Source organism: Desmodus rotundus, chromosome 10, assembly GCF_022682495.2.
Source record: "Desmodus rotundus isolate HL8 chromosome 10, HLdesRot8A.1, whole genome shotgun sequence".
NCBI classification, from domain to species: Eukaryota; Metazoa; Chordata; class Mammalia; order Chiroptera; family Phyllostomidae; genus Desmodus; species Desmodus rotundus.
The window spans coordinates 76390527-76417402 of NC_071396.1; the positions used below are offsets into that span (position 1 = coordinate 76390527).

The window sequence follows — 26876 nt, forward strand, 5'->3', positions numbered from 1 at the left end:
GGGGTGAGGAGTCTTAGGAAGCTGAGAAAATGAGAAGAAATACGAACAGTGAACTGAAGAGGGGTAGCTTCCTCTTTTGTGATTAACTTTTACCATCCAGAAAAAGAGCAAGTTTCTCCACACCCAACAAAGGGTGACGACGATGATGAGAATGATGACGATAAAGGTAATAAAGGAAAGGAAGTCATAGCGCTCACCTCGGCAGCACAAACACTAAAACTAGGATGATACCGAGAAAATCAGCATGGCCCCTAGGAAGGGTGACACCTAAACTTGTGGAGCATTCCATGTTTTTATAACCACGTAGGGCATAGGTGGCAAACACAAGGCCCGCGGGCCGAACCGGACCTCCACCTTGTTTTATCTGGCCTGGCACCTTGTTCTACCCGGCAGCAGCGCCGAGCTCCTTGCCCCTAGTTAAGGAGTAGTTACTTACACAGTCCTGAAATTACATCCGGCCCTTTGAAGGCAACCGCTAGGCTGATGTGGCCCCCGGTGAAAATGAGTTTGACACCCTGATGAAAGGTGATGGACGTTAACTAAACTTATTGTGGTGATCATTTCACAATGTCCACAAATACCAAATCATCACGTTATACACTTTAAACTCATATGATGTTCTATATCACTTACATTTCAATACAGTGAGAAAAAAATAATAGTAAGAGTAGGAAGTAGAAGGGGGAAGAGAGCTAACACTCTGTTTAGCACAGACATGGCCTACTGGGAGCAAGACGTGATGAGCATTGTAATGATACTTCCAGGATTTTTCAATAGTCTCTTTTGTGTGGGGTAGGGAGGAGGGTAAGGGTGTGAGCGCCACACGCGATCACGTACCAGGAATTGAACCTACAAGAAGTCTAATTCCAGAACCTGATATATCTGTTTACCTGTCATCTCCTCCGAAGTTCAAGGTATGATTCAACGTTATATGCTTTAGAACTTCCCTACAAACATATCTAAAAAAATCAGTGGAAAGTAAGAAATTATGTTATTTGGAAGTCATGAAATCTGTGATTCCACATTAAGAAGAAACCAAGCTGCTGCTCCTTTTTCTTTCCGTTGTTTAATTATACCAAGAGTTTTACCAATGGTCTTGGAGACATTTAAAAATTCCAGATATTAAACCCTAACTGACAACGCTTTTATAAGTTCATCCTATACTTCAACAGGTTTAATTTTATCTTGTAAACTGACATAGCCAAGACTCCTTCTTAGTTCAATATCTTGGCAAAAGCTCCAGAGGAATGTCAACGTGTCCTGAAAAAAAGGAAGACATTAGGCCATGCCCCATAGACCTGGCACAACAGCCTGAGAGATGGGCAGTCAAAACTCAGAAAAATTCCTCCCCAGCTAGGAGTTCTTCACAAGGATAAATCAAACAGATGTTGAAACTTACCAGCAGAACCTTCTCAACTTTTTTAAGAGACACTCCTACACGGGAAATACAGTGCAGCACAGCAGACATGTTACTACACAAGGAGACTTTGTTACGGAGACAGCTTTGAAGGCTCCCTGGCAATCCCAGTGTATAATTACGGCCAGTGATGGCAGAACAGCCAGCAGGGTGGTCTCCATGGAAACCATCAAACATACTTTTTCATAGGCACAGCAACTGTTCTGAATCAATGACTCTTTATATAGGTTTAAAAACATTGTGAATGGTGCATCAATTGCCTCTTTTGTTCCACAATGTCTGGTTAAAAGAGCTGGGAGGGCCTTGTTCTCTGGCATGCTGGACTCCGAGCACTGTCTGAAGTAGGCAGCCACCACTAAATTCACCACCGAGAACCAGTAAATACAAACGGTAAATTCAGACTCAGGAAATCACTGGTTAATTTGGTGAAAGAATTAAACTAGTGGCTGACATAGCCAAGCAGTGCCTACCAACTGCCAGCACTCACTATTGAAAAGCTGTCTAAATATTATTCAACGCTCTCAGTAAGCTAGACATTATTATTATATGTGTTTACAGATGCGAAAACAAAGTATAAACTAAAAAGTGGCTGACCTGGGATTCAAAGTTGCATCAAAATCATGTGAGTACAGAATGCTCGGTGATTGCCCTGCACGCCGTCACTCCCCAGCTGCTTTCACATACCTCCCCTCGTATGTGCTGTCTCTATCTTGGCACGTGGAGGAGCCCAAGTTCTAGAATATGCTGATTTTGTAATACTTTACACCTTGCTCCTGGCCGCCTCACTCCATTTCTGCACCCACCATACTCGCCAGGTCTGAAGACTCACAGGGACCAAGTCTCAGAAGGCTTCGCCACCTTCCATCCTCCTGGACCGTGAGAGCGCAGTCTCTCCTAGGCATTGTTCCGTAAACGTGAATTCTGACTGTCCGTGTTCCAAACAAAAACAGGGGAGCGCCTGGTAATAGGGGTGGAAGAAGGTCTGACTGCTGAATGGTTTCCTACTTTATTCCGTGGTTCTATTAAACACTTACATCTGGTAGATGCTTTGGTAAGTAGGCACTGATGATTCATGACATGGCTCCTAGCAGATCATCATTATATAAAACCCTACCTGACTATAAATGCCATCAGCATTTAGTATTAAATGCCAGACACAGCCCTGGCTGGTGCGGCTCAGTTGGTCGGGCACATGCCCGGTTTGCAGGTTCCATTCCCTGGGGCACGTGCAGAAGGCAACCGATCGATGTTTCCCTCTCACATCGATGTTCCTCCCCTCTCTTTGTCCTTCCCTTACCCTCTCTCTAAAATCAAAAATAAAATAGTTTTTAAAAAATCAGATACAGATGACACTGTTGGGCTCATTAGAATCGTAACATTTCTGAGCTATCTTTAGAAACCTTGTAGCCCAGATCCCTTGCCTTATGGGTGGAACAACTGAGGACTAGATGGCTTCAATGCATCAAAGACAAACCGTGAGTGCTTTCTCCGTTCCTTCCCCCTCCTCCTGAAATCCCAGTCCCCTCCCATGTGCCTCATGGCGATGCCTCCCTCCTATTTGTCACTGCCCTTCTTCTCAGGAAAAAGGCCTTCCGTTTTCTCTAAAGCTAGCTATCCACACTCCTTCCACCTCCTACTGAAACGTGTTCTCCCAATTTCCCCTCATTCTCTAGCATCTTTACATGTCTCTGTCAATGGGGGTCTTCTTTTCTAATTTCAAGCATGCCCAGGTCCTTCTGTTCCTAGAAAAGACACCATCTTCACTAGATCCGGCTATCCCCCTGCCCACCGCCAATCACAACCTTCTATCCACTTCTTACATGTCCTTCAGCATTTATGGTCCATCTTCTGTCCCCCTTGCGTCCCCACCCTTTTACTAAAAGTGGCTCCTCAAAGACTAGCAGTGTCCTTGCTCTAGTCATTTCCCAATCTGGACCTCTCACACCTCTTAGTGGCATTTTGCTTTTCCCCTTAGACTTCATACTGAACTTACCTGGTCCCTGCTTCTACCTCTTGGCTATTACTCCTCTTTCTTCTTCATTATTGGTCCCCAGCTAAGTCCTAGGCCCCTTCTTTGCTTTCCCTAAACCCATTCACTCTCTCAGTGAGCTCATCTATTTATTCATTTTCTGATTTCAACCCATCTCTCTATAGGCGAAGGACATGCAAAGTCCCGAGCTCTCACCTACGTTTTACCGAACGTTTCCAACACAAAGCAGCTCCATTTAGATGTGTTTTCAACAATCATGCACATTTGTCACAACTGGATTGTACCAGCTTTCCTCCCCAAATATGTTCTTTCACAATCACCCCCACTTCTGTCTGTTACGCTATGGATTTCCCAGGGCTCTGGTTGCAAACCCTGGAGCCATGGGTGACCCCTACCCATCACTCCCTGTATGCGAACTTCATTACCCATTCTCTGCTCTAAAGTGTCCTGGATGATGAGTCTGTTGTCTAATTCTTTCATCACATCAGCTATAGGATAAATTCTGTAATTAAGATGTATTTTTCTTCAAATTGTCAGTCAAATTTGACCTTTTATCTTTATCCTTGCCATCACTACCTTGGCCCGCCTTCCTCCCAGATGCTTGGAACTCATTTCCATCTGTTTTAAGCACCATCGCTTACCAACCTGCTTGAAGCATTACCTTCAGCCGGTCTCCTTCGGAGGTTCACGGTGGTCTCTGTGGCTTGGCTCTCTGTGCCCAATCTGCCCCTTACTCCCCTCCTCCGTATGGCTCCCCACCTGCACATCCTGACTCGGGGCCCCTGCCCCTTGGCCTCCCTTCCTTCCTCCCACATTTCCCAGGCAACTAGTGCTGACAGGGGCCAGTTCAGTCACTCTGCTGCCTCAACTCCCTTCACCCGGCTCTGGAAGCAGTACTGCCTGGCTCACCAATGTCTGCTAATGGTCTCACCTTCTCCCGCTGTCCTCCTCCGGATCGTAAGATGCCTTAGGCAATGTTACACCTACTCTAAAGCATCCCCCCACCACAACATTCAGATATTCCAAAGTTTTCTCTAATAGATGCTGACTGATTGGTAGAACCATGTCCAAAAAGGCCATTCGAAGACACTTCCACTGCCACAAACAGGGCAAATCTAGTATACCTTAAAATCCCACCGAATGCACAGCTGCCTCAGGCAGGCAGTCCACCATCATGTCAGAGAAGGGCCGGGGAAAAGGGGCAAGTGAGGCACGTGGGGTGCAACATTTGAGGAGGCGCTCATTCACTCTCAGCAGACCCTGAGAATCCTACTGCATGCAGACGCCACACTGCACGGCCCAGGGAGCGACGGCCACCCTAGTCCCGGCCTTGAAAGATGAAACTCCAACAATCAAAAAGCAAACTAAACCTAATCAAGAGACACTCCTAGGCAAGCTACCAAGAATTATTTTCCCAGGGTCATAAAGAAAACAGACTAAGAGTTGGTTTTCTGGTCTGCCATTGCCCTCAGGATATGAAATGGTGGTGGCAGCAATGGCATTGGCTTAAAGGAAGAGAGCTGTCTTCCTGGGGAGACATTTTTGAAATGGGGAACAAATACTGGATCCACAAGAGCCCAGGGGGGCAGTGCTGCTGTTTGGGGATGCTTCTCCCCTCCTGGCTCATCCTCAGTACAGACTCACTCTGGCCTCAGTTGCCTCTTCCCAATGGATGCTGAGAACTGCTGTCATTCTGAAGGATGAGACAAGGCACTACACAATCCAGAAAGAATTCTCATGAAAACTTAATCTGCTGGAAAAACCCACTAGCAGAGAAATACAAACTCTCACCACATCTTCCTTATATGTCTGCACATTTCATTGCTTTTCTCTTAAATTCAATCACTTTTTTCCTGCATCAATGCTTTTCATTACAAGTGGGAAGGGATCCCAAGATAGTTAGATTTCACATAGTTGAGTTTACCAAAATAAAGGGAGGAATTTAAAAAGGTTGCTAAATATTGTTATTTTTAGATCCTTAGAATTGTACCCAAATTCCCAGAAAGAAAAACGATAATAAGAGTGATAACAATATACAGTGACTGAGAAGGCACGTCTTTTCCTTGCTGAGCATTCTGAGACCCAGGAAAGGGACTCAGAAAGATGGGCAACAGAGAGAAGCAGGATGCCTTCTCTCAGAACCTGGAAGCGATGAAGCTGAGTTGACAACTCCTTGGAAAGTGGCAGAGAATGGATCCTTTTGGTGAAAGGAAGAAGGCATCCCCGCCCCCTTCTGAATGACGTCCCTGCCTGTGTATCTGTCAGTTTTTCACAAAATCCAAATTCTCCTCTGTGGCCAACAGAGCACCCTTCCGAGTCACTTTCCAAATATGCTGGCACCCGGTGGAGTCACAGTGACGTCCTGGGGAAATGCTGTATTGCTAAATGTCATGTTGCACTTCAAATGTCAGCACATTTTGTTTGGTATGTAGGTGGCCCAAAGAATGGGTACGTGTTGTGCCAGTGAGGATAACAGAGTTTATTTTTAAATAAAAAAGAAAAAGGAGAGAGGGAGAGAGAGGGTGGGGGTATCCTGAGATACGGAAGCTAGAAGAATCCTTAATGGCTCATCTTATCCAATGCCTCACATTTAAGAAGGATTAAAAATCCTTCTACTTTTTGAATTAACTACAGAGAAGGTAATTACAAGCCCCCCTCAGAGTTTAAGAAGAAAAGAAAAAATACGATAAATAAAAAGGAGATTCACGAAACTAGCAGCCAAACGGCAAAGCCATACACATTGGACACGTCTTAAAGAGACAAGACTCAAGCACCACGCTTCGAGCACTTCTACTTTACAGCTTTCAGGAATGACTTACGTGGCATAAAATCCACACTTGTGAATGTAAAGCTCAATTATTTTTTTAAATGAACACATTTAATAAATTAATTTAAACAGTGGTGCAACCATCACCACAACCCGGTTTTTGGACACTTCCACCACCCGATTTGTAGTCAATCTCTGCTCCGAGTAACCATCAGTATGCTCTCTGTCTCTATAAGTTTTTCTTTTCTGGAATTTCACATAAATGGAATCCTATGTATTCTTTTGTGACCGGCTTCTTTCACCTAGCGTAATGCTTTTTGAGGTTCATCCATGGGGTAGCAACGTATTAATAGTCCATTCCTTTTTATTGTTGAATAGTATTCCATTGTATGTATATACTACAGCTTGTTTATACATTCGCCCATTGATGGACATGTCAGTTGTTTCCAGTTTTTGGCTATTAGGAATAATGCTGCAAAAAGTATTCATGCTTAAGTCTTTTGTGACATATATTTTCATTTCTCTTGGGTACATTCCTAGGAATAGTATTTCTGGGTTGTACAGTCTGTTTGTGCTTAATCTTGTAAGAAACTACCAAGCAATTTTCCAAAGTGGCTACAACATTTTACCTTCCCACCAGTAATTTGAGGGTACCAGTTTCTCCACATTTTCACCAGTTCCTTTTTGCCTATTTTTTAAAAAGTATAGCCACCTTATGAGTGTGTAGTGGTATCTCATCATGGTTATAATTTGCATTTCCCTAATGACTAATGATATTGAGATACTGTTCATGGATTTATGAACCATCCATATGTGTATCTTCTTTTCAGTTTATTGCCTAAAGAAGTTACACTAGTCCAAGTTAAAAGCAGACCCGAAATGGTTACATTAGGCAAGCTTTGAGGTTTTCAAACTCATGACAAGGGACAGAAGGGAAATTCTACTCATTGAGAGGAAATCCTCACTTAAGCTCCAGTGAGCCCAAAGCACTGAAAGCCCATGAACCTTCAGCTGGTCGTCCTTAGCCAGTCCAGTCTCTGGGAGGAACTGGCCTATGTTCTTAGGCTGGTCACCCCGTAACTGAATTAATTCTCCAAGTTCTGGATGCCCAATTACGGTACCATTGCAGGCAAATTTCTTCTTCACTAGTTTCTTTTTATCGTAATCATCAGCAATGGTCTTCCTGCTGTTTCTCTGTTGAATTCTTATCTGGATACAATCCTCACTGCCAGCAGGAAGCAGAGCATCACCCTCACCTGCATCAGCAATGGTTTCAGAAGGCTGTAGGGGAGGGATGGGGTGGGCACAGAGAGAGCTCCAGGGAGAGGCTGCTGAGGCCTGGGCAGCGGCTCAGTGAGTGGGACCGTACACAATGAAGTCTTCTGACCATTTTAAAATTGGGTTGTATTTTATCTCACTGAAGTGTAAGAATTCTTTATATATTCTGGACGTCTTGTATCAGATATGTGATTTGCAAATATTTCCTCCTAGTCTGCGGCTTATCTTTTCATTTTCTTAAGGGTACCTTCTGAATTGCAAAATATCTTCATTTATCTATTAAGATAAATGAAGTTGAATTTATCAATTATTTTATGGCTCATGCTTTTGGTGGCAAATCTAAGAACTCTGTTTAAGATTCTTCCCATTTTCTTCTACAAGCATGCTAATTCTAGCTGTTACATTTAGGTCCATGACCCACTTGGAGTCAACAATGGGAAGCAAGGGGCTAAGTATGTTTTTGTTGCTTTGGCCCATGGCAGCAATTTTCAGCCTGTTTCACCTCATGGCACACACAGGCTAATTACTAAAATTCTGCAGCACACCAAAAGATATTTTTGCCATTCTGACAAAGAAAAATAGGTATGATTTTGATTCATTCACATTGGACAACTATTGTGTTGGCTGTTGTCATTTTTTATTTGACAGTCTAAGAGGTTAGTGCCCCTGACTAAATAGTTAGGTGTTGCATGTTTTAAAACTTCCTGTGGTGCACCGGTTGGAAATCGGCCCATGGATATGACTGTTCCAGCACCATTTGTTCAAAAGAAAATGCTTTCCCATTGCATTGCTTTGCACCTTTATTGAGAACCAACAGATCATAAACACCTGTCCTTACACCAGTCCCACAACGTCTTCATTATTCCAGCTTTACAGAAGTGAGTTTTCAAATTGTGAAGTTAAGTCTCCCAACTCGGTTTTCCTTCTCAAAATTGTTTTGGCTATTGCATCACTAATAAATTTCAGGATCAGATTGTGAATGTGTACAAAGAATCCCGCAGGGATTTTGATGGGGATTGAATTAAACCTATCAATCAATTGAGAAAGAGTTTTCATCGTAACAATATTGAGTCTCTCCGTTTATTGAGATCTTTAATTTCTCTCAAAAAGGTTTTGTAGTTTTCAGTGTACAAATCTTGCACTTCTTTGTTAAATTCCTGAGTACTTTTTCTTTTTGATGCTATGGTGAATGAAACTATTTTCTTAATTTCATTTTTATGAACATGACTGTTCATTACCAATATACAAAACTACAATTGATTTTCATACAAAATCTTGCATTCTGAGACCTTGATAAATTATTGATTAGTTCAGTTCATGGTTTTATAGATTCCTTCAGGTTTTCTACATATAGAATAATGTCATCTGTGAATACAATTTTTTCTGTACTGCACTGTCCCAAACCTTCAGTGCAGTGATGACTGAAGTGCTAAGAGTGAGCATTCTTGTGTCGCCCCCAACCTTAGGAGGAAAGTGATCTGTGTCACCATTAAGTACATTGTCAGCGGTAGGTTTTCCACAGACGCCTTTATAAGGCTGAGGATTTCCCTTCTGTTACTAGCTTGCCGAGAGTTTTTATCACGAAGAGATGCTGAATTTTGTCAAGTGGCGTTCTGTACCTACATGATCATGTACTTTTGTCTTTTACTTTATTAATAGAATATATTACATTAATGTACACATGTGAAACCACCTCAGTTGGTCATGGTGTATGTTACCTTCTATATGTTACCAAATTTGATTTGCTAATATTGTGTTGAAGATCTGTATTCATGAGGAACACTGATCTGTACTCTTCTTACAGTTTTTTTGTCTGACATTTATTGCTCTTCCTTTACTTGCTAAAAATATTTCTTTTTTAAATATGTGATAGAACTCATTAGTAAAGTCAGTTGGGCCTGGGCTTTTCTTGTGGATTTTTATTTACTACTTAAATTTACTTACTTGTTATGAGTATATTCAGATTTTCTATTTATTCTTGAGTCAATATGCCTAATTTGTGTTGTTCTGGTAATTTGTCCCTTTCATCTAAATTGTCTAATTCTGGCATAAAGTTATTTATAATATGAGTAATATACAATGCTTTTAGTTCCTATAGGGTCAGTAGGGATATCCTTTCTTTCATTTCTAGTTTTGACAATTTGTATCTTTTTTCTTATTTTCTTAGTCAGTCTAGCTAGAGGTTTGTCACTTTTGCTGATGTTTTCAAAGAACCAACCTTGATTTTCTCTGTTGTTTTTGTTTTCTATCTCATTAATTCCCACACTAAACTTTATCATATGCTTCCTTCTGTTCGCTTTGGGGTTAGTTTGCTTTTCTTTTTTCTAGTTTCTTAACATGGAAGCTTAGGTTATTGATGTAAGACCTTTCTTCCTTTCTGATATGAGTGTTTACAGCAATAAATTTTGCTCTATGCAATAACGTAGCTGCATCCCATAAATTTTGATATAGGTTTTTGTTTTCATTTGGTTCAAAATATTTTCAACTTCCCCTGTGATTTGTTTTTTGCTTCACAGGCAGTTTAGAATATGTTTTTTAATTTCCAAATCAATGGCCAGAGGTGTGTGGATGTCTTCTGTGCACTGCATCTCCGCTGCTTGTGCGCACAGACTAAGGTCAGTCTGGGATACGCGGAGAGTTAGCCAGCTCTCGCATCTCAGAACTGGCTGATAAGTCTCCAGCTGGACTACTGGTCCATTGCTTGTCCCAAAAAGGACTATAAATTCAAGACAGTGGAGCTACTGGCTCCTCCTGTTCATTTACTACTGGCATGGCCACTTTAACTGAAAATACTTCCAGAATCTTCTGGAAGCACCAACAAAGCTGCTGGTGTCCACAGCTTGCCCTGCTCTGGTTAAACATCACCCTGACAGAGCTGGGGAAGAGGGACTGGAAGCAACCTTAAGCAAGAATGCCATGAACTCGGGCTGTTCCTACCCAAAACTTTAGTTTTCACGAGCAAATAAATGCTTCTCAGATTGTTGTATGCCTTTGGTCAATTTTTAGAGAGCTAAAATGGATATATGTGACAGTTTTTGTCCAGCTTTCTAGCTGATTTTGGGGGAGAGGATTTGTCATCCTACGTATCCCGTCATGCTGGAAGTCAGTGTCTCAGCTACGCTTCATTTTCTTCTGGAATTAGGATTATTGATGCTTTTTAAAAGCAGACCATGCAGGTGAAAATATCACTGTGAAATCTTACTTTCAAAGAAAAATGTTTGCCTTTGTTTTCCGGGGCGGGGGGAGGGGGATCAACCACAACCATAAAGATGACTAAAGGAGCAAGTTTAAATGATTATTTCATTAGATTAAATTAATTAAGAAATACCACTCGTCGGAAGCAGCACCTAAGGGCCCTGCAACTTGACTCCTTCACAGGCGTTAGAGAAATGCAGTGCTCCACCAGAGGAACCAGCCCCAAGCGTCTCAGCTAAGATCACGTTCCCACAGCTGCCTTACTGCTCCTTCTGTTTCTTCTTATTTCCCCATCTTCCCTCTTATGCTCAACCGTGGTCAATCAGCTACACAACAGGCATTCTTACAACAGTCCCATTTTTGAGGTCTTCATCAAAGTCCCCCAAACTGGCCATTTGCCCGTCTTCCTTTCTCTATCACCTCTGATGGGCTGAGACCCCTTGGGCAGGTCAGTTGAATTTGGGACAGCCTCCCAGCTCCCGGGAAGGAACATAAGAACTGCCCTGTGCATCTAGGAGTCCAGCCTCTTAGAACTGGAGGAGCTTTAGAGATTTTTTTTGGCAAAACCTCTCACGTTCAGATGTGGAAATGAAAGATCAGGGAAGTTAAGGGGCTTCCCCAGGTCACCTTCCAGGAGCATGGTGAAAAAGGTCTCAGAAATTGTTGGCTGAGTGAGTGAGGATCAGGCTGAGAGCCAGTGACTAGAAGTGATTTCATGAAGACCAACCCTACCATTACACAGGCTCTGAGGACACTGGACACGAGGCCCCTGAGATCATTTTCCCGCCCCTCCTCTCCCTCTTACCTTAGCAAAGAAGATCCAGGCTGCACACTGCCCCGGGGCCAGAAGGCTTTTTAGCTTCGCTGTGCTGAACATGAGGAAGAACCCTAAAAACCCACTGAAAGGAGAAAATAGTTTTTTGTTAGTGAGGCTTGTCTTCTTTGAGCCAATAGGTAACTGTTTTCTGTTACATTTTACCAGTCAATTTCTAATTGTTACATATCTGTTTTATCTGTGGTTTATCGTGATCTCTAGATAAAAAACACCCCAAACTTAAAAACCCATTAAGCTCTACTCTTCTAAGAAACTATGATGAGAGCATTGTACTAAAGGTAGGGGAGGGCATAGAACTTTGAAAAAGAAAAATGTGGAAGACAATACTTATGGAGCTTGCTGCTTGCCAAGGTAGAGCTTCAATGTTTTTCAAGCAGAACAAACTGCCAAGAAGAGAATTCCAATGGGAAAATCACTGTATGAGGACAGAGGGTCTGGGCTGTACCTGCCACTGGGTTCAAGGGGAGAATCTGAAAGGGGCAGGCAGCCCTAGGAACAGAACCCCCCAAACCAGGCCTACCCACCCAGAAACTGGGCTTTGGAAATGATGCCTATGCCCAGGTGTGTGACCTGAAGGAACTCCCACTGTGGGGGCCTGAGGCTGGGGCAGCATCTCAGGGACTGTTCAGAGGTCTGCACCAGCAAGGCACTGGCATGGCAGTGGACAGGGAAATAGTGGCCTGCACTGGAACCCTTTTCAAAAGTGATACTGTGTGGCCAAGGCCAAAGCAAAGGGAACTCCAACCAGAATGGTCACTCTTTCTGACATTTGGAGGCATGGTGATTGGGGAAGAAAGTATAGCAGAGAGACCCCATGAGAGAGGCTGACTTCTGACGTGTAACTTTTACTTGGAATTGAAAATTGAAAAGCAAGAGTCCCAACTGCTGTAGCTCAGTGGGTTGGGTGTCATCCCACAGACTGAAAGATCCCTGGTTCGATTCTGGTCGGGGCACATGCCTGGGTTGCAGGCCAGGTCCCGCGTTGCAGGTTGCAGGTTGGGGCGTACAAGAGGCAACCAACTGATCCATGTTTCTCTCCCTCTCTTTCTCCCTCCCTTCCCCTTTCTGTAAAAATAAAATTTTTCAAAGAAAAAAAATGGAAAAGCAAGAGACACGACTGCATTTGCACCCCAAACCAAAGAGGCAAGTCTTATGAGCTGCACCTATTTGTACTCCCGAGGCCTCGAGCCGTCACACTGCCATTGGACCTTTATTGTAGGCACTGGTGTGTGGCTCCAATTTGATCATGAACTCTGAGAGGGTGGGGCCTGACCTTAGGTTTCTCTGTGTTTTCCCCAACAGGGCCAAGCCTGGAGCCTTGGGCATAGTAGGTATTACATCAGTGTTTGACAGGCTTACTTGGAAGCAGCTTGAATTAAATTAAGGCCCAATTTTACAGAAATGTGTGCCTTCACTTCATTAGATTAGATTAGTCCACAGCCACATTCTTGGGGCAGCACCAGAGATACGCATTAGGCTTCCCTTGTGTGTATATCAGCCTGTTTGGCCTGGCTGACCTGCAAAGTCGCTCAGATTGGCATCTGTAGTGCTGGAAGGCTGGGCAGCTACAGGTAAAGACATTGAGTCAGTCATACCCAAAAGGCAAGGAGGCCCCTCTGGGTAAGCAGCAGGCTGAAAATCAAGTGACCTGAATTTCTGTTGTTGGCTGTACTCATCGATCCTAGTAACCTTGACCAAATCCCCCACTTTTTCCCCTTTTCCCCTTTTTTCTTGCCTTGGTGCTGTGTTCCTAAAGCAGGAATGAGCATAGTGGTCCCCATCCTACCTTTTGGAAATCAGAGATTTTCAGAACAGAAAGGTTCCCCAGCCCCAATTCTTACTTTATTAAGCAAACTGAGGCACAGGTACAATTATAATCCAGGTTTCCTGGCTCTTTGAATAATTCTCCATGGCTCCTCAAACCTCACCACGGATACTCCTGACCAGAGAGACGGTGTGAGATGCTGCAGGTGCCCGTGACTGTCAGAGTGGGTGTGGAAAGTAAGACAGAGAGCACCCAGGGCTCTTCTTGGTGGCATCCACCCACTGTGTCCAAGGAGCTAACAACTTAACAGGCACCTGTCCAATTCCCCGTTCCTCTATCCCCTCCGGTCCTTTCCTCTCCTCTCCGCCTCTAGCCAGAGGAGGGGCATGATTCCATGTTGACCGCTCCCCTCAGCACAGACTGTTTGCCGGAACTGAGCCTCTCCTGGGTTTTGACCCACACCTTCATTTTCAGCTCTCCTCTTGCTATAGAGGCAGATCTTAAAATCAGCAGGAGAGCCCCAGAAGTGAAAGAACCTGGGCTCCTTGTTAATGGGGTATCCAGGTCTTGGCTACTAATACTATTCCCTCCAACCCCCATGACCCCTTCTGGGCTCCCCCAGAACCTGGAGGGATCATGAGATGATATGAGCTTAAAGGGGTTAAGCTTGGTACTGAAGCCAGGGGGCAAAATGTGACAGAGAATTAAATCATTTCAAATAAATATTTCTAAACCTTTCAAATAAAAATTCCTGATTTTTCATGTTGAGTTATGAGAAAGTTTCAGATTAAAAGAGGCAGAAATGGAGCCAGAATGTCATCCCACAAAGCCAACGACAATGGGCTGTGGACTGCGTTGCTCTGTTCCAAACAGCCTCAGCCCGTCCACCACCCGTTTGCCCGTGCTGCCGATGACCAGAGGCAAACAGGTCCATGGGCACTGGAGCAGCACTAATACCCATGCCACCCAATCCTCACCAAGCAGCAAGGCCTGCAAAGCGGACAGGAACTGGGAAGATGGATTCTGTCAGCCTCCTCCTGAAACTTTTCTGAGGATGATAAATAAATCATTCTGAGGCTCATATGCAGAAGCAGACTCTATAATATTGATTCTTTCGGTCCTAACACACCCCCACTGGAAACAGTACCTAGCTACATATCGGCTTTTTGACTCTCTGTAAAGAATCACTGCATGACAAGGCACCATCCTGTGTGTGGAAATAGGCGGTCTGACTTTTATGTAGCAACTACTCATGGTTGGCTGGCATTTTATTTGCACTTGACCTGAGCAGAAAATAAAATGGCCGTCATTTATTGGGCCAGACACAATGCTAGGGCTTTAAATACTTTACTCAATACATACAATTACCCTGCATTGCTATTATTTTTCCATCTTACAGGTGAGAAAACTAAATGAAGGCTTGGGAGAACTAGGAAAACTTGACCAAAGACCACACAATTGGGAAGCAGCAAGGCTGGAATTCAACCCAAGCCTGGTTTTTCCACCATATCACAATACATGCTTTGAGACTGTCCACAGAAACCTTTCCATTCTGAGCATTACAAAGTCACGCAAAGGGAGTACAGCAGGAAAGGGAAGCAGGAAGGTTATAAACTTCTGTGTCTGTAATTCTGTCCACTGAACTGGTCTAGATCCCTCAGTACTTCCCAAGGCCAATATTAATGATCACCGTGTTGTCCAGACATCTCCTAGTCAATGGTTTCCAAAATCTGTTCCTCATAGTTTTGGGGTTCAGTAGAGGCTTTTTTTGGAGATTGCCATTAGGAGCAAGAGGAAGGCCAAGGTGGAAGTTGACAGGGCGGGATTGTGGACCCAGATCTTCCCTTGAACTCAAGCAGTTTCATCAGTGTTACATACTGAAGTTAAAAGAGTTGCTCTTGGAGAAAAAAAAGTTGGAAATCCTAGCTCGTCGGCACGTTTGAAAACCACTGCTGTGGCCTAAAATCGTCTGCAGGACAGGGATCCTCAAAGGCCCCAGGCCAGCCCTGAGCACGTGAGAGTGTTCACAACAACCCACAGGTGGCCCAGGGAGATGCTCCCATGCCCGCACCCGCCACCACTGCCACTCATCTGGATGACAGCCGTGACCCTGAACTTCAGGGAAAGGAAGACACAGCTGGTAGTATGGAAATGCAAATTAATAGTGCAAGGGTTTTACAAGTTGAGGTTACCTGGCACAGCAGCTGCCATGGAATCTGTAGAAGTACAGGAACGGAAAGTCCAGGACGCTGAGGAGATCGCCTAAGGGGCACAGCAAGGGAGAAAGGGTGGCCACGTGCCCGCAGCCCCCAGCAGCCCCAACCACACGAGGTGAGGGTCTCGAGCACAGCAGCCCTCTCAGCTGCCCCGCACTGAATCCACACTGGCATCCTTAGGTTTCTATGTTATTGGCATTTTCTTATAATAATAATAATAATACGATAATAATACTGCCCATTTAGTGAGAGTCTGCCTTGGCAGGGCTCCATGCTAAAAGCTTTATGCACATTGTCTCTTTCAATCCGTGTAACAACTCTGTGAAGTTTTGTTGCCTGCCTTTTCACTGGAGCTCAGAGAAGTTAAGAGATTTGCCTAAAACTGCACAATTCTGGACTGATGGAGCCGCCGCGTGAGCCCGTCACTTGCAGCCCTCGGATCTGTCCTCTTGGCCAAGGCGGCCATCCCGCCAATGGCAGAGCACAGGACCCAAAAAAAGGCTTGTCTTCAAAAAGTTCTTCTATTCTTTTCTGCCTTATGGCTAAAAAAAGATTGTGAAAGCATGCCTCTGACATCTTTTTTTTTTTTTTTTCATTTTTGTGTTTAATTACTGCACAAACGGTGCAGGGCCAGACCGACCGTGCATACTCATTTTAGTTAAGGTCCAAAGGGTACATTTATTTCTAGTGAAGTAAGTTCATTCTTTTAGTTCCACTTGGTGCAAGAGGAAATAATCACACACATTGGCTGCTTCCCTCTGGAATTTGAACTTGGTCACAAACAAGAAGTCAGGAGATTAAAAAAGCAGAAAGCCTTCCAAAAATGTCCAGAGAAAAGGAATTAAGCATTTCCACAGCAGATAGCTTAATCCTTCCAAATCTGGAATTTCTGAGGCCTAGAGGAGCCAGGCTGTCCAGACCCCCAGCCTCGGTCTGCCTCTCGGTGCTGCACAGACTGGAGCAAGAGGGGCTGAGCTTTCTGAGCGTTCACAGGATGCGAGGTGTGCAGTGGGACGTACACATAGTATTTCCTTCATCACTACTCTTATTAATCAAGAGTCTCAGGACAAAAAACACATGGTCCCCTGCACTTCCTCAGAGTCCTAAAGGACTGCAAATGACTCAACCACCTAGTATTGGGAAGGGAAGTTCTGAATCCATTCCTCTGGAAGGTTGGGTTATTTTTTTAATCACGACTATTGTTTAGTACCATTTATGCATATGTGCGTGTGTTTAACTAAAAGGAGAAGGTCTTGTGGGACCTGGTTTTCATGCACCACAACAAGAGGCTAAGAGTTCTTGTCCTTTTCTGCCACGATGCCACTGAGTACCTCTGTTGTCTACATGGGACCTATATTGGTGGAGGATCTTTGGAAATGACATCACCAGGCTCAGATGTCTTGTGCATGAAAACCACCATCTGAAGTCCCCTTCCCCACAGAAGTGACAGCTGAGGCACCCCTGGGCACCCCGGTCCTAGAGGGAGGCCAGAGCCCCCTGTTCAGGTGGTGGAAAGGATGTCCTGGAGGATTTGCCTTGTCCCTGTGGTAGCTGTTGGTTCTTGGCCCTTTCCCAGCTCCCTCAGTGAGAGAAACTGTGGCACAGTCAGGGTGACCAGGAGGGACGGGCAGCGAGGGAGCTAAGGGAAATGCAGGACCTTGCGATTCCTGGGGCACTGCCTCTTCAGCACCCAGCTTTCATCGGGAGGTGAACTAGACTCAGTGTGCGCTGGTGACCTTTCCAGCCCAGCCCAGGCTGGAGGCAGGGGTCCGAGGTAGACAGGGAGAAGGATACTAAAAAAATCAGCAACATAGGGAATTCATCAGTTAGATTAAAACCCTCACCCAAATCCTGAACATTGATCCTGTAAATTATTAAGAGAGAGAACAGCTCACTCTCTGAGCCACTGCTAAAACCGCCACACATTTCTCACATGGCACTGAGTTGACTCTATGCCTGTCTCTTCCGAAACTATCAAGTCCTTACGAGAGAGTCCAGCAGCTCTCACTGGCACCCACTGGGTTAGGACCAGCCCTGACACACAGCAATCACTCCTGAAGTGAGAGTATCTGGGAGACCTCAACCCCGCTTGTTTCCTTCGGAGAGAATGTTCTAAACACCTTCCAGCTGAACATGCTGGTCCTCAATTTCAAACTGGCCCAAATGCCTGACCTCTGATGCTTTCAGCCTGCCTCCTCTTTTACCAAAGCAGCACTCTTAGCCAGACAGGGTCCATACCAACCTCTAAACCACCAAGGTTAACGACTGTGCTACAAATAGCCCTGAAGCTGTTGTAATGTGTGGCTGGCTGACCCCAGCCACATGAAGACTAGATCCAGGAGCCTAAAAAATTTGTAAAGATGCTAAAACAATAACAACAACATCCCTGTACCATCTAGTACAGAATGCATAGTTTAAGCACAAATTAGGTGGCTCACGAGTTGTGACCATGTTTTGTGGCATCAACATGCAGCTGATGCAAAAGTCTGGGCTGAGCCTTCATTCCCGTGTTCCGCAGCTAAAATTCCGCTGGGTCTCTGAGTGAGCGAGTGAGTCCCATTTCTCTGAGGTCACAGAGCATGAAATTGCCACGGTGAGAGTGCGGCACAATCTTACCGCATTCGAGCGAAATTGATATCTGAACATCAGGAAAATTTCCTCTCACCACAATTAGCCCTCAGAACTGGCAGGAAAATGGAAGGTCCATTCCAAGAAGTGATTAGTGCTGCTTGCTTTATCTCACACACAAGCGATAGACACATCAGGTACCAGGGTCATTTCTGGGTCAGATTCCTGTGGTTCTCCCAGCTTTTTTGGTGCCTTGCAATTCTCTTGACCACCGCAGCTGAGGGGCCCCATACAAATATGAAATGCAAACTTCCAAACACAGGAGGAATTTCCCTACTTTATTACTGTTTAAAACAGTCCTAGAGGATGCAAAGTTCCCAGATTCTTGGAGACTCTGCATGAGGTTGATAGATTGCGGGGGGGAGGTAGATTCCACCCAATGAGAAGGAAACCCAGTGCCTGGGGGAAAAAGTGGCAGGGCCTGCACCTAGGACATGGAGAACTATCGTCGACCTGATCCCTAGCATCACATCCCAGTGCATCCCAAAGATGCTTGTAACCTAAGCCACATCATCTGCACCTACACGAAAGCATATCTTTCTAGTCACTCATGAGCAAGTGAGAAGGGCAGTTCACTCAAAAGTGCTTCTGAGTGACCAGGATCCAGGCGCCAGATTGGCTAAAGTAAGACTGACAACAACAGATGTTGGTGAAGATGTGGAGCAACTGAAACTCTCATACATTTCTGGGTAGGAGTATAAAATGGTATAGCACTGTAGAAAACTGGCATTTCTTTAAAAGTTATAAATATATCTACTCTAAGGCCCAGAAATTCTACTCCTGGGTATTTATCCAAGAGGCAGGAAAACGTTCGAGGGGGGGGGGGGAATTCAAAAAACTGTAATTATCTTCTGGAGGGTGGGCCCCTTGTAGTTCAGGCTTCCACCACTAGGTGAGTGTTGTAGGAACCCACCTTGCATCAGTGTGCCAGCTGGTGTTGTTGTGAGAGGCTGCATTCTGCTTCAGCAAATTTTTTTGGTTTTGAAGATTCTTTCAGTGTGTCTGCCCACTTCATGATGGGTAATTTATGAGCACACCTGCCCACACTGCACTGAGTGTTCAACAGTTTTTGACACAAACCTGCATGACCTCCATGCTCCACCCTCCCCATTCACCCTATATCACCCTAAGTGACTTTTGTTTTTGTTTCCCTGGATGAAAAAAGTCCTCAAAGTGAAATGTTTTGCCAATGTGGAAGAGGTGAAACAAAAAATGGCAGAAGCGCCAAATGACATCAGATTGACAAGTTCAAAAACTGTTTTGAGCAGTGAAAAAAAGTCTCGATAGGTGTATTGCATCAAATGGAGAGTACTTGGAAGGCTGTATGTTCATACAATGGCACACTACTCAGCAATAAAAGGAACTAGATAAGAGATACACGCAACAACCTGGATGAATCTCTGAACACTATGCTGAATGAAAGAGCCACACATGATGAAATGCTTCCTGTGTCACTCCATTCCTATGAGGCTCTGGAATAGACAGAACTTTCCTATAGTAACAGAAATCAGATCAATAGTGGCTTTTGGTGGTGGGTGAGCAGAGAATGACTAACAAGGGGTATGAGGCAATCTTTGTAGTGACAAAAATGTTCTATGTCTTGATGGGGTGTGAGTTACACAGGTATATGAGGCCTGTCCGGAAAGTATCTGCCCACATACTATGAAAAATGGAGACATTATTGAAGAAGATACAAGATACAAGAAACATTGTACATAGGACAATGATGCCTCAGTCCCCTTCAAAGTAGGCACCTTGGGACCTCACACAGTTCTCCCAATCACCATCAGCTGCCCTGTCCTATTTTCCTGAATCTCATCAATGATCTGAAATCTCTTCACTTTCAAAGGTGATTTTACTTTTGGGAAAAGGCAGAAGTTTCAGGGCTCCAGATCTGGGCTTTAGAGGGCCTGAGTCACCTGAGTGATCTGATGTTTTGCCAAAAATCTCTGCACAAGACAAGATGCGTGAGTGGGTATCACGCATGATGAAGCTGTCAATCACCAGTGGCTTTCTGAATCATCTGGATAGTTTCCACAGAGGAATGTTCAAGCTTAACACAAAATTTTATACAGATTCATTGCTCTACTCGCTCAGTCATTTTGAATGCAATGGCCACACAATACACATGCTCACTCAATGGCGTCTTCCCACCCCCACTGACTAGTACAGTGAAGTCATCATTGTTCACGCATGTGCATTCCAGTCCACTCTCCTCGGCTGCCAGGTTACACCAATGTCATGCAAACCAGTCTCGTTATTTTAACAATGGTTGGACTTTTTCTGGACAGACCTCATATATTTTAGTCAATATTGGTCAAGCTGTACATTTAAGATATGTACATTTCATATATGTAAATTATATCTCAACTTTAAAATGTTTTAAAGGTACTACCAAATAAGTAAGATGCAAGTAAAAAAGAAGTGAGAATAAACGAAAAACAATAAAGCCTTGTTTTAAAATGTCCAAAATTATTAACAGATCCTTCAAAAAGAGACTGTACCTATGGTCCCTGACTCTCTCTGTGTCTTCATTGCTGTAGGTGTGGGGAATGAAGAAGGTGCTCTCCCTGACCCACACTCAGTCTAGGTAGAGAGTATAATAAGCAGGTGGGAAGAAATAAAGTGTTGTTCTGTCTTAAAAACAGGTAGGTTACCCATGGGTCCAATCAGAAAGTAAACAAATTGGCAGGACCTGGAACTGCCCAATCCCAGTAGTTCTTGAATACTTCTGTAGAAAGAAAATCTTCAACTGTTATATTTGCTTAAACTTTGCAGTCAATGGTATACCAGTGGGAGAAAACAATACCAGGACCCATCAAAGAGTTTAGGGCAATTAACCTGAGTTTATAAAGCTCAGAAAACTAATCTCCCAGGGGTATTCAAGATTGCGAACTTCCATCAATGTGCACACCCAACGCCTACCTTCGTCCCCAGCCGCCGTAGTCATCCACTCTCACAAACAAACATAAGCGCTTTGCTGTGCCCGAGTGCTTTCTGAAGCGCTGCGCCCCTGTCTGCAGCTGCACAGACTGGGTATGCGCGACCCCAGGGAGCAGGACCACGACTGCCTGTGGTGGCCCTGGGGGGGGGGGGGTTCTAAAGGTTAAAGCCGATCAAAACCTAGACAGGCTCCTTCACGATAGCCAAGACATGGAAACAGTCTAAATGCCCATCGATGGGTGAATGGATAAAGACAATGTGGTATATATACAACAGAATATTTAGCATAAGAAAGGAAATCCTACCATTTGTGACGAGATGGATGGACCTTGAGGGCATTATGGTAAGCGCATTAAGTCAGACAGAGGAAAACAAATACTGTTTGATCTCAGTTACATGTGAATCTAAAAACAAAAACAAAGCAAAAACCTGAACTCATAGGTACAGAGAACAGACTGGTGATTGCTGGAGGTCGGGGTGCTGGGTGGGTGAAATGGATGAAGGTACAAACTTCCAGTTACAAGATAAATAAGTCTGGGGATGTAAAGTACAGCATGGTGACTATGAGTTAACAATACTGTATCATGTAGTTGAAAGTTGCTAAGAGAAACCATAAACGTTCTCATAAGAAAAAATACTGTAGCTACGTGTGGTGATGGATGTTAATTAGCTAAACTTATTGTGATCATTACACAATATATACAGATATCAAATCGTTATGCTGTACACCTAAAACAAATACAATGTTAAATGTCAATTATATTTCTTTTTTTTAAAGAAGGGGCAGTCTCTTTTTATGTGGATTTCACAAGTAGATCCCGCCTCTAGTCAAGATCGTTTTGTTACTCAGCAGTCCTCATCCAAGCAGGCATGAAAGGACCAGCCCCACCTCCACCAAGGGTTCAAGTCAGCGATGCTCCCCTGACAGGAGCTGACAGGAAAAGCAGACACGTGTGTTTAAGACACCTTGACACACAATTTGTAAAAGTTCTAGGCACCAACAAACATGACTGTGGTGACCACACACAGAGCACCTTCATAAAAAGAACGCCTTTGGGTTGCTGGACACACGTAATACGAGCTGTGGGGCCCTCATGGGTTAGATACTGAACTTGGTGCTGGTGTGGATGGAATTCTCCGGACTCTTCTAGAAGGTGATACCAGTTTGAATATAACCCCCACCTGCCTTCCCCAGGGCCTATACTAGAGCCCTGCTATGATGGGTAGTGAGGCTCACAGGACTTTATGGGGGAGCCTCAGTAACATACAAGGTAGGCCAAGGTCACCTTGCCATTGACAGTGGAGTCGCAGCCAGGCCTGTCAGCCCAGCAAAATCCTTCTCTGAAACCACTTCCTGTCTCTGGATTTTACAACTCCCGGAGCTGCCCACCACAGACCTAGCCTCAACCATTCACCATATGACGTGATCAAGGCCTGCAGGAGAAGGCTCAAGAAATGAGCGTCTGATGTCTACTGTCCAGTCGTCTTTTAACTTAAAATATAATTGGGAGAAAAATTAATCCTTGCTAATACCTTTTTCAGACATAAATGAGCTCCAAACAGGTTCTCAAATAAGACATTTCCTTTTTTATCCCCAATACGATTTTTTGTTGAGGTATAATTCATGTACTATAAATAGTTCACCTTTTCAAAGTCTACAGTTCACTGGTTGTTAGTATGTTCACAGGGTTGTGCAACTGTCACCACCACCTAATTCCAGAGCATCCTCCTCACCTCCACAAGAAGCCACAGCCCATTTTAAATTACTCCTCAGCCCAGGCACTCTATAACTTCAGGCTGCTGACCACTTTGTGTTTCAGAGAGTAACTAGGTGCTCCAGGTATTCTAGCTTTGACCTAAAAGTTTAGCGATTATTCAAGGTAAAAGGTGGGAACGCTGCCTAAAATGTGTAAATGATTCCTAGCAGTCTTCATGCTTGGCTGCCAGTGAACACCATGCCCTCCTAACCAAGAGAAGCTCCAGAAAGAAATTTAGGGACATCAGACAAAAGTATTCACTCACTCAAGAGACTTTATAATAAAGTGTAAGATCACTGAAAAGGAAGTGCTTGAAAAGAAAAACCTGGACAGAGGGTCAGGAGACAGACCTCAACTACAGCTTCCCTCTGCTGCTCACCTCCTCTGCATCGTCTCAGTCACCTCGCTTAACTCCTCTGGGTTTCACTTCCTCATTGGTGGAATGTGGTGGCACCCTTGGTAATCACCAAGGTTCCCTCCAGCTCTGATAATCATGAGTGTAACCAACGAACAGGGATAACCTGTTAGGTGAAAGGCAGAGTGACTTCTTTAGGTGAAAATCATTCACCAAACCCACTAGAAATCACTCAGGGAATAAATGAACATGTCAGCCAAGGAGAACCAGCAAACGTAACTTTCCAAAGGCCTTTGACTAAAATGCATTTCAGTGGGGAGGATGCTTAGTAGGCTCTTGAGTATCTGTTGGGTGGCAACCCCCTGGCTGCATGAAGGAATGGCGGCAAGCAGAAACTGTTTAGGGGTAACACCATGGTTTCGTATGATTTCTTCTCCTACAATACAAATGACAGGCTTTCACCAGATAATCATGGAGAGGGCACTCAACAGCAAGCATCGTAGTTGTGAAACAGCGCCCGGCTGCGGAAGTGGGCGGAAAGTGGCCGATGTGCTTCGGTGTGGACCAGTGTAGAATGATGCGTTGAGGGAGAAGTGGTTCTAATTATCCTTACACCACACAGGTTCTATTTTGTCACACACAATCTAGAACCAGTACCTGAGTCACTACCAGCAATTCCCTACGGTTCTATTTTGTCACGCACAATCTAGAACCAGTACCTGAGTCACTACCAGCAATTCCCTACGGATACCAGTTCGAATAGGATAAAACAGCTCCAAACCCAAACAGAAAGCTGTCATTGTTTGGGGGCACAGTATGAGAGCTAGAAGGAGCTTTAACTATAATCCAGTCCACTTTTTCATTTTACAGATAAGGGAACCGAGGCCCTGAGGCTTGGGAAAGTCCTTAGCATAGCGAATGGTCAATAAACATTAGTTTAAGGAGGGTGGCCAATAGAACATGGATTTTTAGCCATGCCACACACAGATATTATTGCTTTGTCTTTGGAATTGACTTCAAAACATTTCAAAGTAAAAAAATCACAATGGAATAGAGTTATTGTGGGCAATTCCTGAATCTGAAAAACAAGTATGGAGTAATTAATGGAGCAACAAAGTAAAGGAAAGTTTTAATACTTGACTTTAATCTGGAATTATGAATATGAGGTGATAATAGGCCCCGGGTAGCTCAGTTGGTTAGAGCATCGCGATCTGCCAAGGTTGTGGGTTCGATCTCCACCAGGGCACATACAAAAGCAACCAACAGATGTATAGATAAGTGGAACAACAAATCACTGTTTCTTTCTTTCTCTCTCTCTGAAACAAAATCAGTAAATAAAAAGGATGACATGATAACATATGATAAAAAATGGTAAAAGGATGTCAATTAGGAATAAGGTAAATTTGACCTTTCTCACCAAATCCTTTAGCATTAGAACTGAAAAGCCATTCCGGATGCTTAAAGAAGAAAGCAGAAGAGGCCACGCGAGCACTAGTTTACTTGGCAGTTATGAAACTTGTCTGCGCATCTGCGATGGCACCAGATGAAATCATACACAACCAAGTTCAAGAAAGGATAAAAATAAATTCACGGCAGTAACTCCCTAGTGGTTATTAATAACAGTCTCAAGTATGTGGGGCATTTCTAACCCCTGAGTTTGACATCCTGGAAGGCAACCGCATTCTCTTACAAAATGCCCCTCACAGATATCACCAGGTCAGGGCACTGCATTGAGTGGGCAATGTAAAACAAACAAACAAATAAAATAATGTTTACCTGTGGGATGAGATGCAAACGCCAGGAGCACCACACTGAAAAAAAAAAGAGCAGCGTAGTGAAGAAAGCTTCCCTAGCACTGAGAAAACAACATGCATTTCCAACCATTCTACTTGGAAATATGAAATTGGCCTACAAGCAAATTATCGGCACCGAATGGTCTCATTCTGCCTAAACCCACATCCTCAGTGAGAGAGTGAGAATCTCTTGAAATGCTTTAGGTTTGGGCCAGCGGGTTGAATCTACCCTGTGATGGACTAAGGATCCATACCCCACTCTGAGGGTCAGCCATGCCGCTAATTATCATAGTACTCGCCTCACCTACAAAAAGTATTTGTAAGCTAAACATAGCAAACTCTAAATTACAAACAGGCTGCACTCTAAAAGCTAGCTGTTGAACATGAGCTAAGTCCCTTTTTGCCACAAAATTAACTGCATAGAAGGTAGGTTAAATGTCCAAGAAGGTAGCCCACAAAATGATCCATCCCATCCACCATGTGCCTGAAAACCACCTGGGCTGATTGGCAATCGATGCCAAAAAGGATGATAAAGAGAAGGAGGCGTCTTCCTCCTCTGTGGGCCCCATTCGTCCTTGACACCCTCCCATCTTCCTCCCTGAAAGTTCCTCCCATCCCCCAGTGCCTGTGTATGGAGCCTTCACAGGGCCTGAGTCCCCCTTCCATACTCTCTGCCACCACTATTCCATGGCATCCAGGCAGCGGATCTAGTTAGAGGTTAGGAATGAAACTTTTTCCCCAATTCTGATACAAGAGGCATATCCTGTCAGATAAACAGCACACCTTTTAATTCATTCATTCAACAAATATTGATTGAGTGCCTAGTAAGTCCCAGTGCCAGGTACTGTTCTAATTTGAAGATGAAATAAAATGAAATAAATGAAAAATATAATCTCCATAGGCTAAACACCAATACATTGTTCTGTTTTACAAATCCTACCCCAGAGAGAACACCTGTCTACTTCCCTTTGACACACACACACACACACACACACACACACATTTCGTCTGAAAAATAAGGGGGGCTAGGATATGAATAGAGAACATTATGGTAATTTTCTATTTAATAGATGAGGAGAAATTAGTGTCTGCTTATATTAAAAAGAAAAAGTGCTAGCTATATATCCCATAATATTCATTTCTCATAAATTACTTAAATTCCTCACAATGCCGGTCAAAGCCATACCATTTTTAGACCATTCCATTTATTTTCAGCCCTATGTACAACCTCCTTCTTTGTTCCTTCATCCTTTCCCCCCACCATGGGCCCTAGACCTCTACCTATAAGAGAAACACCAATGAGTCAGAACAGGGAGCAAGTACGTCCTCAAGAAAACAGGAGTATGTGCCAAAGTAGAGAACCGTCCAACTACTTGGCTTTCTCAAAAAAAATGAAGAGATCAAACCAGCTCCTCGCCTTGGTAGGCAGAGCTGAGGGCTGGCTCCTACCAGCACAGCTGCCCCACGAATCTGAGCCACCGCAGACTGGGTGGGGTGCCCTCAGCGGCCAGTGACGTGGTAAACTGAACAGCATCCCTCTTTCTGAGCCACACACCTTCCTCACTTGTGCTGAAAGAAGGCTTGGAAATAGAACCATGACTTAGCCACAGGCTCAGCCAGGACTCATCCAGCACCAGGCTCACTGTGGGGAAGGAGCTGAGAGGGAGAGAGGGAAGACAGGAGAACTAGCAGAGGGTCACGCAGGCTCACTTTTCCACCCCCTTACCTCTCTGCTGCTCAGGTTGGCTGAAAGTGCTGTGGAGAAAAAGAACTGCCTAAAGGGGTCTCTTAAAAAGGCAGCTGGTGGGTCTGGGCAGAATGGAACTAATGATTATTTCTCACTGAGCACAAAAGCCTCCCATAGCCATGCTTGGGGTGAATCCTGTTTTCAAAAAGGCATTTTACTAAATACTAAGATATTTATGAGTTTTATCGGC

The 26876-nt window shown here is 44.2% G+C and overlaps 1 protein-coding gene and 1 non-coding gene across 3 annotated transcripts in view; one reads left to right on the top strand and one right to left on the bottom strand.

The window, feature by feature from the left end:
• TMEM241 (transmembrane protein 241) overlaps window positions 1–26876 on the bottom strand; it is a 111950-nt gene that overhangs the window by 37306 nt on the left and 47768 nt on the right. For both annotated transcript variants that reach the window (XM_045187894.2, XM_024580533.3), the window contains 3 exons: window positions 24923–24957; window positions 15440–15509; window positions 11453–11546 (listed from right to left, as the gene is read on the bottom strand). In XM_045187894.2, the coding sequence (XP_045043829.2) occupies window positions 11453–11546; window positions 15440–15509; window positions 24923–24957 (199 nt within the window). The remainder of the gene's footprint in view (window positions 1–11452; window positions 11547–15439; window positions 15510–24922; window positions 24958–26876) is intronic.
• LOC112323086 (U6 spliceosomal RNA) lies at window positions 190–295 on the top strand. The gene has a single exon (XR_002976714.2). It is a non-coding gene; the product is annotated as a U6 spliceosomal RNA (small nuclear RNA).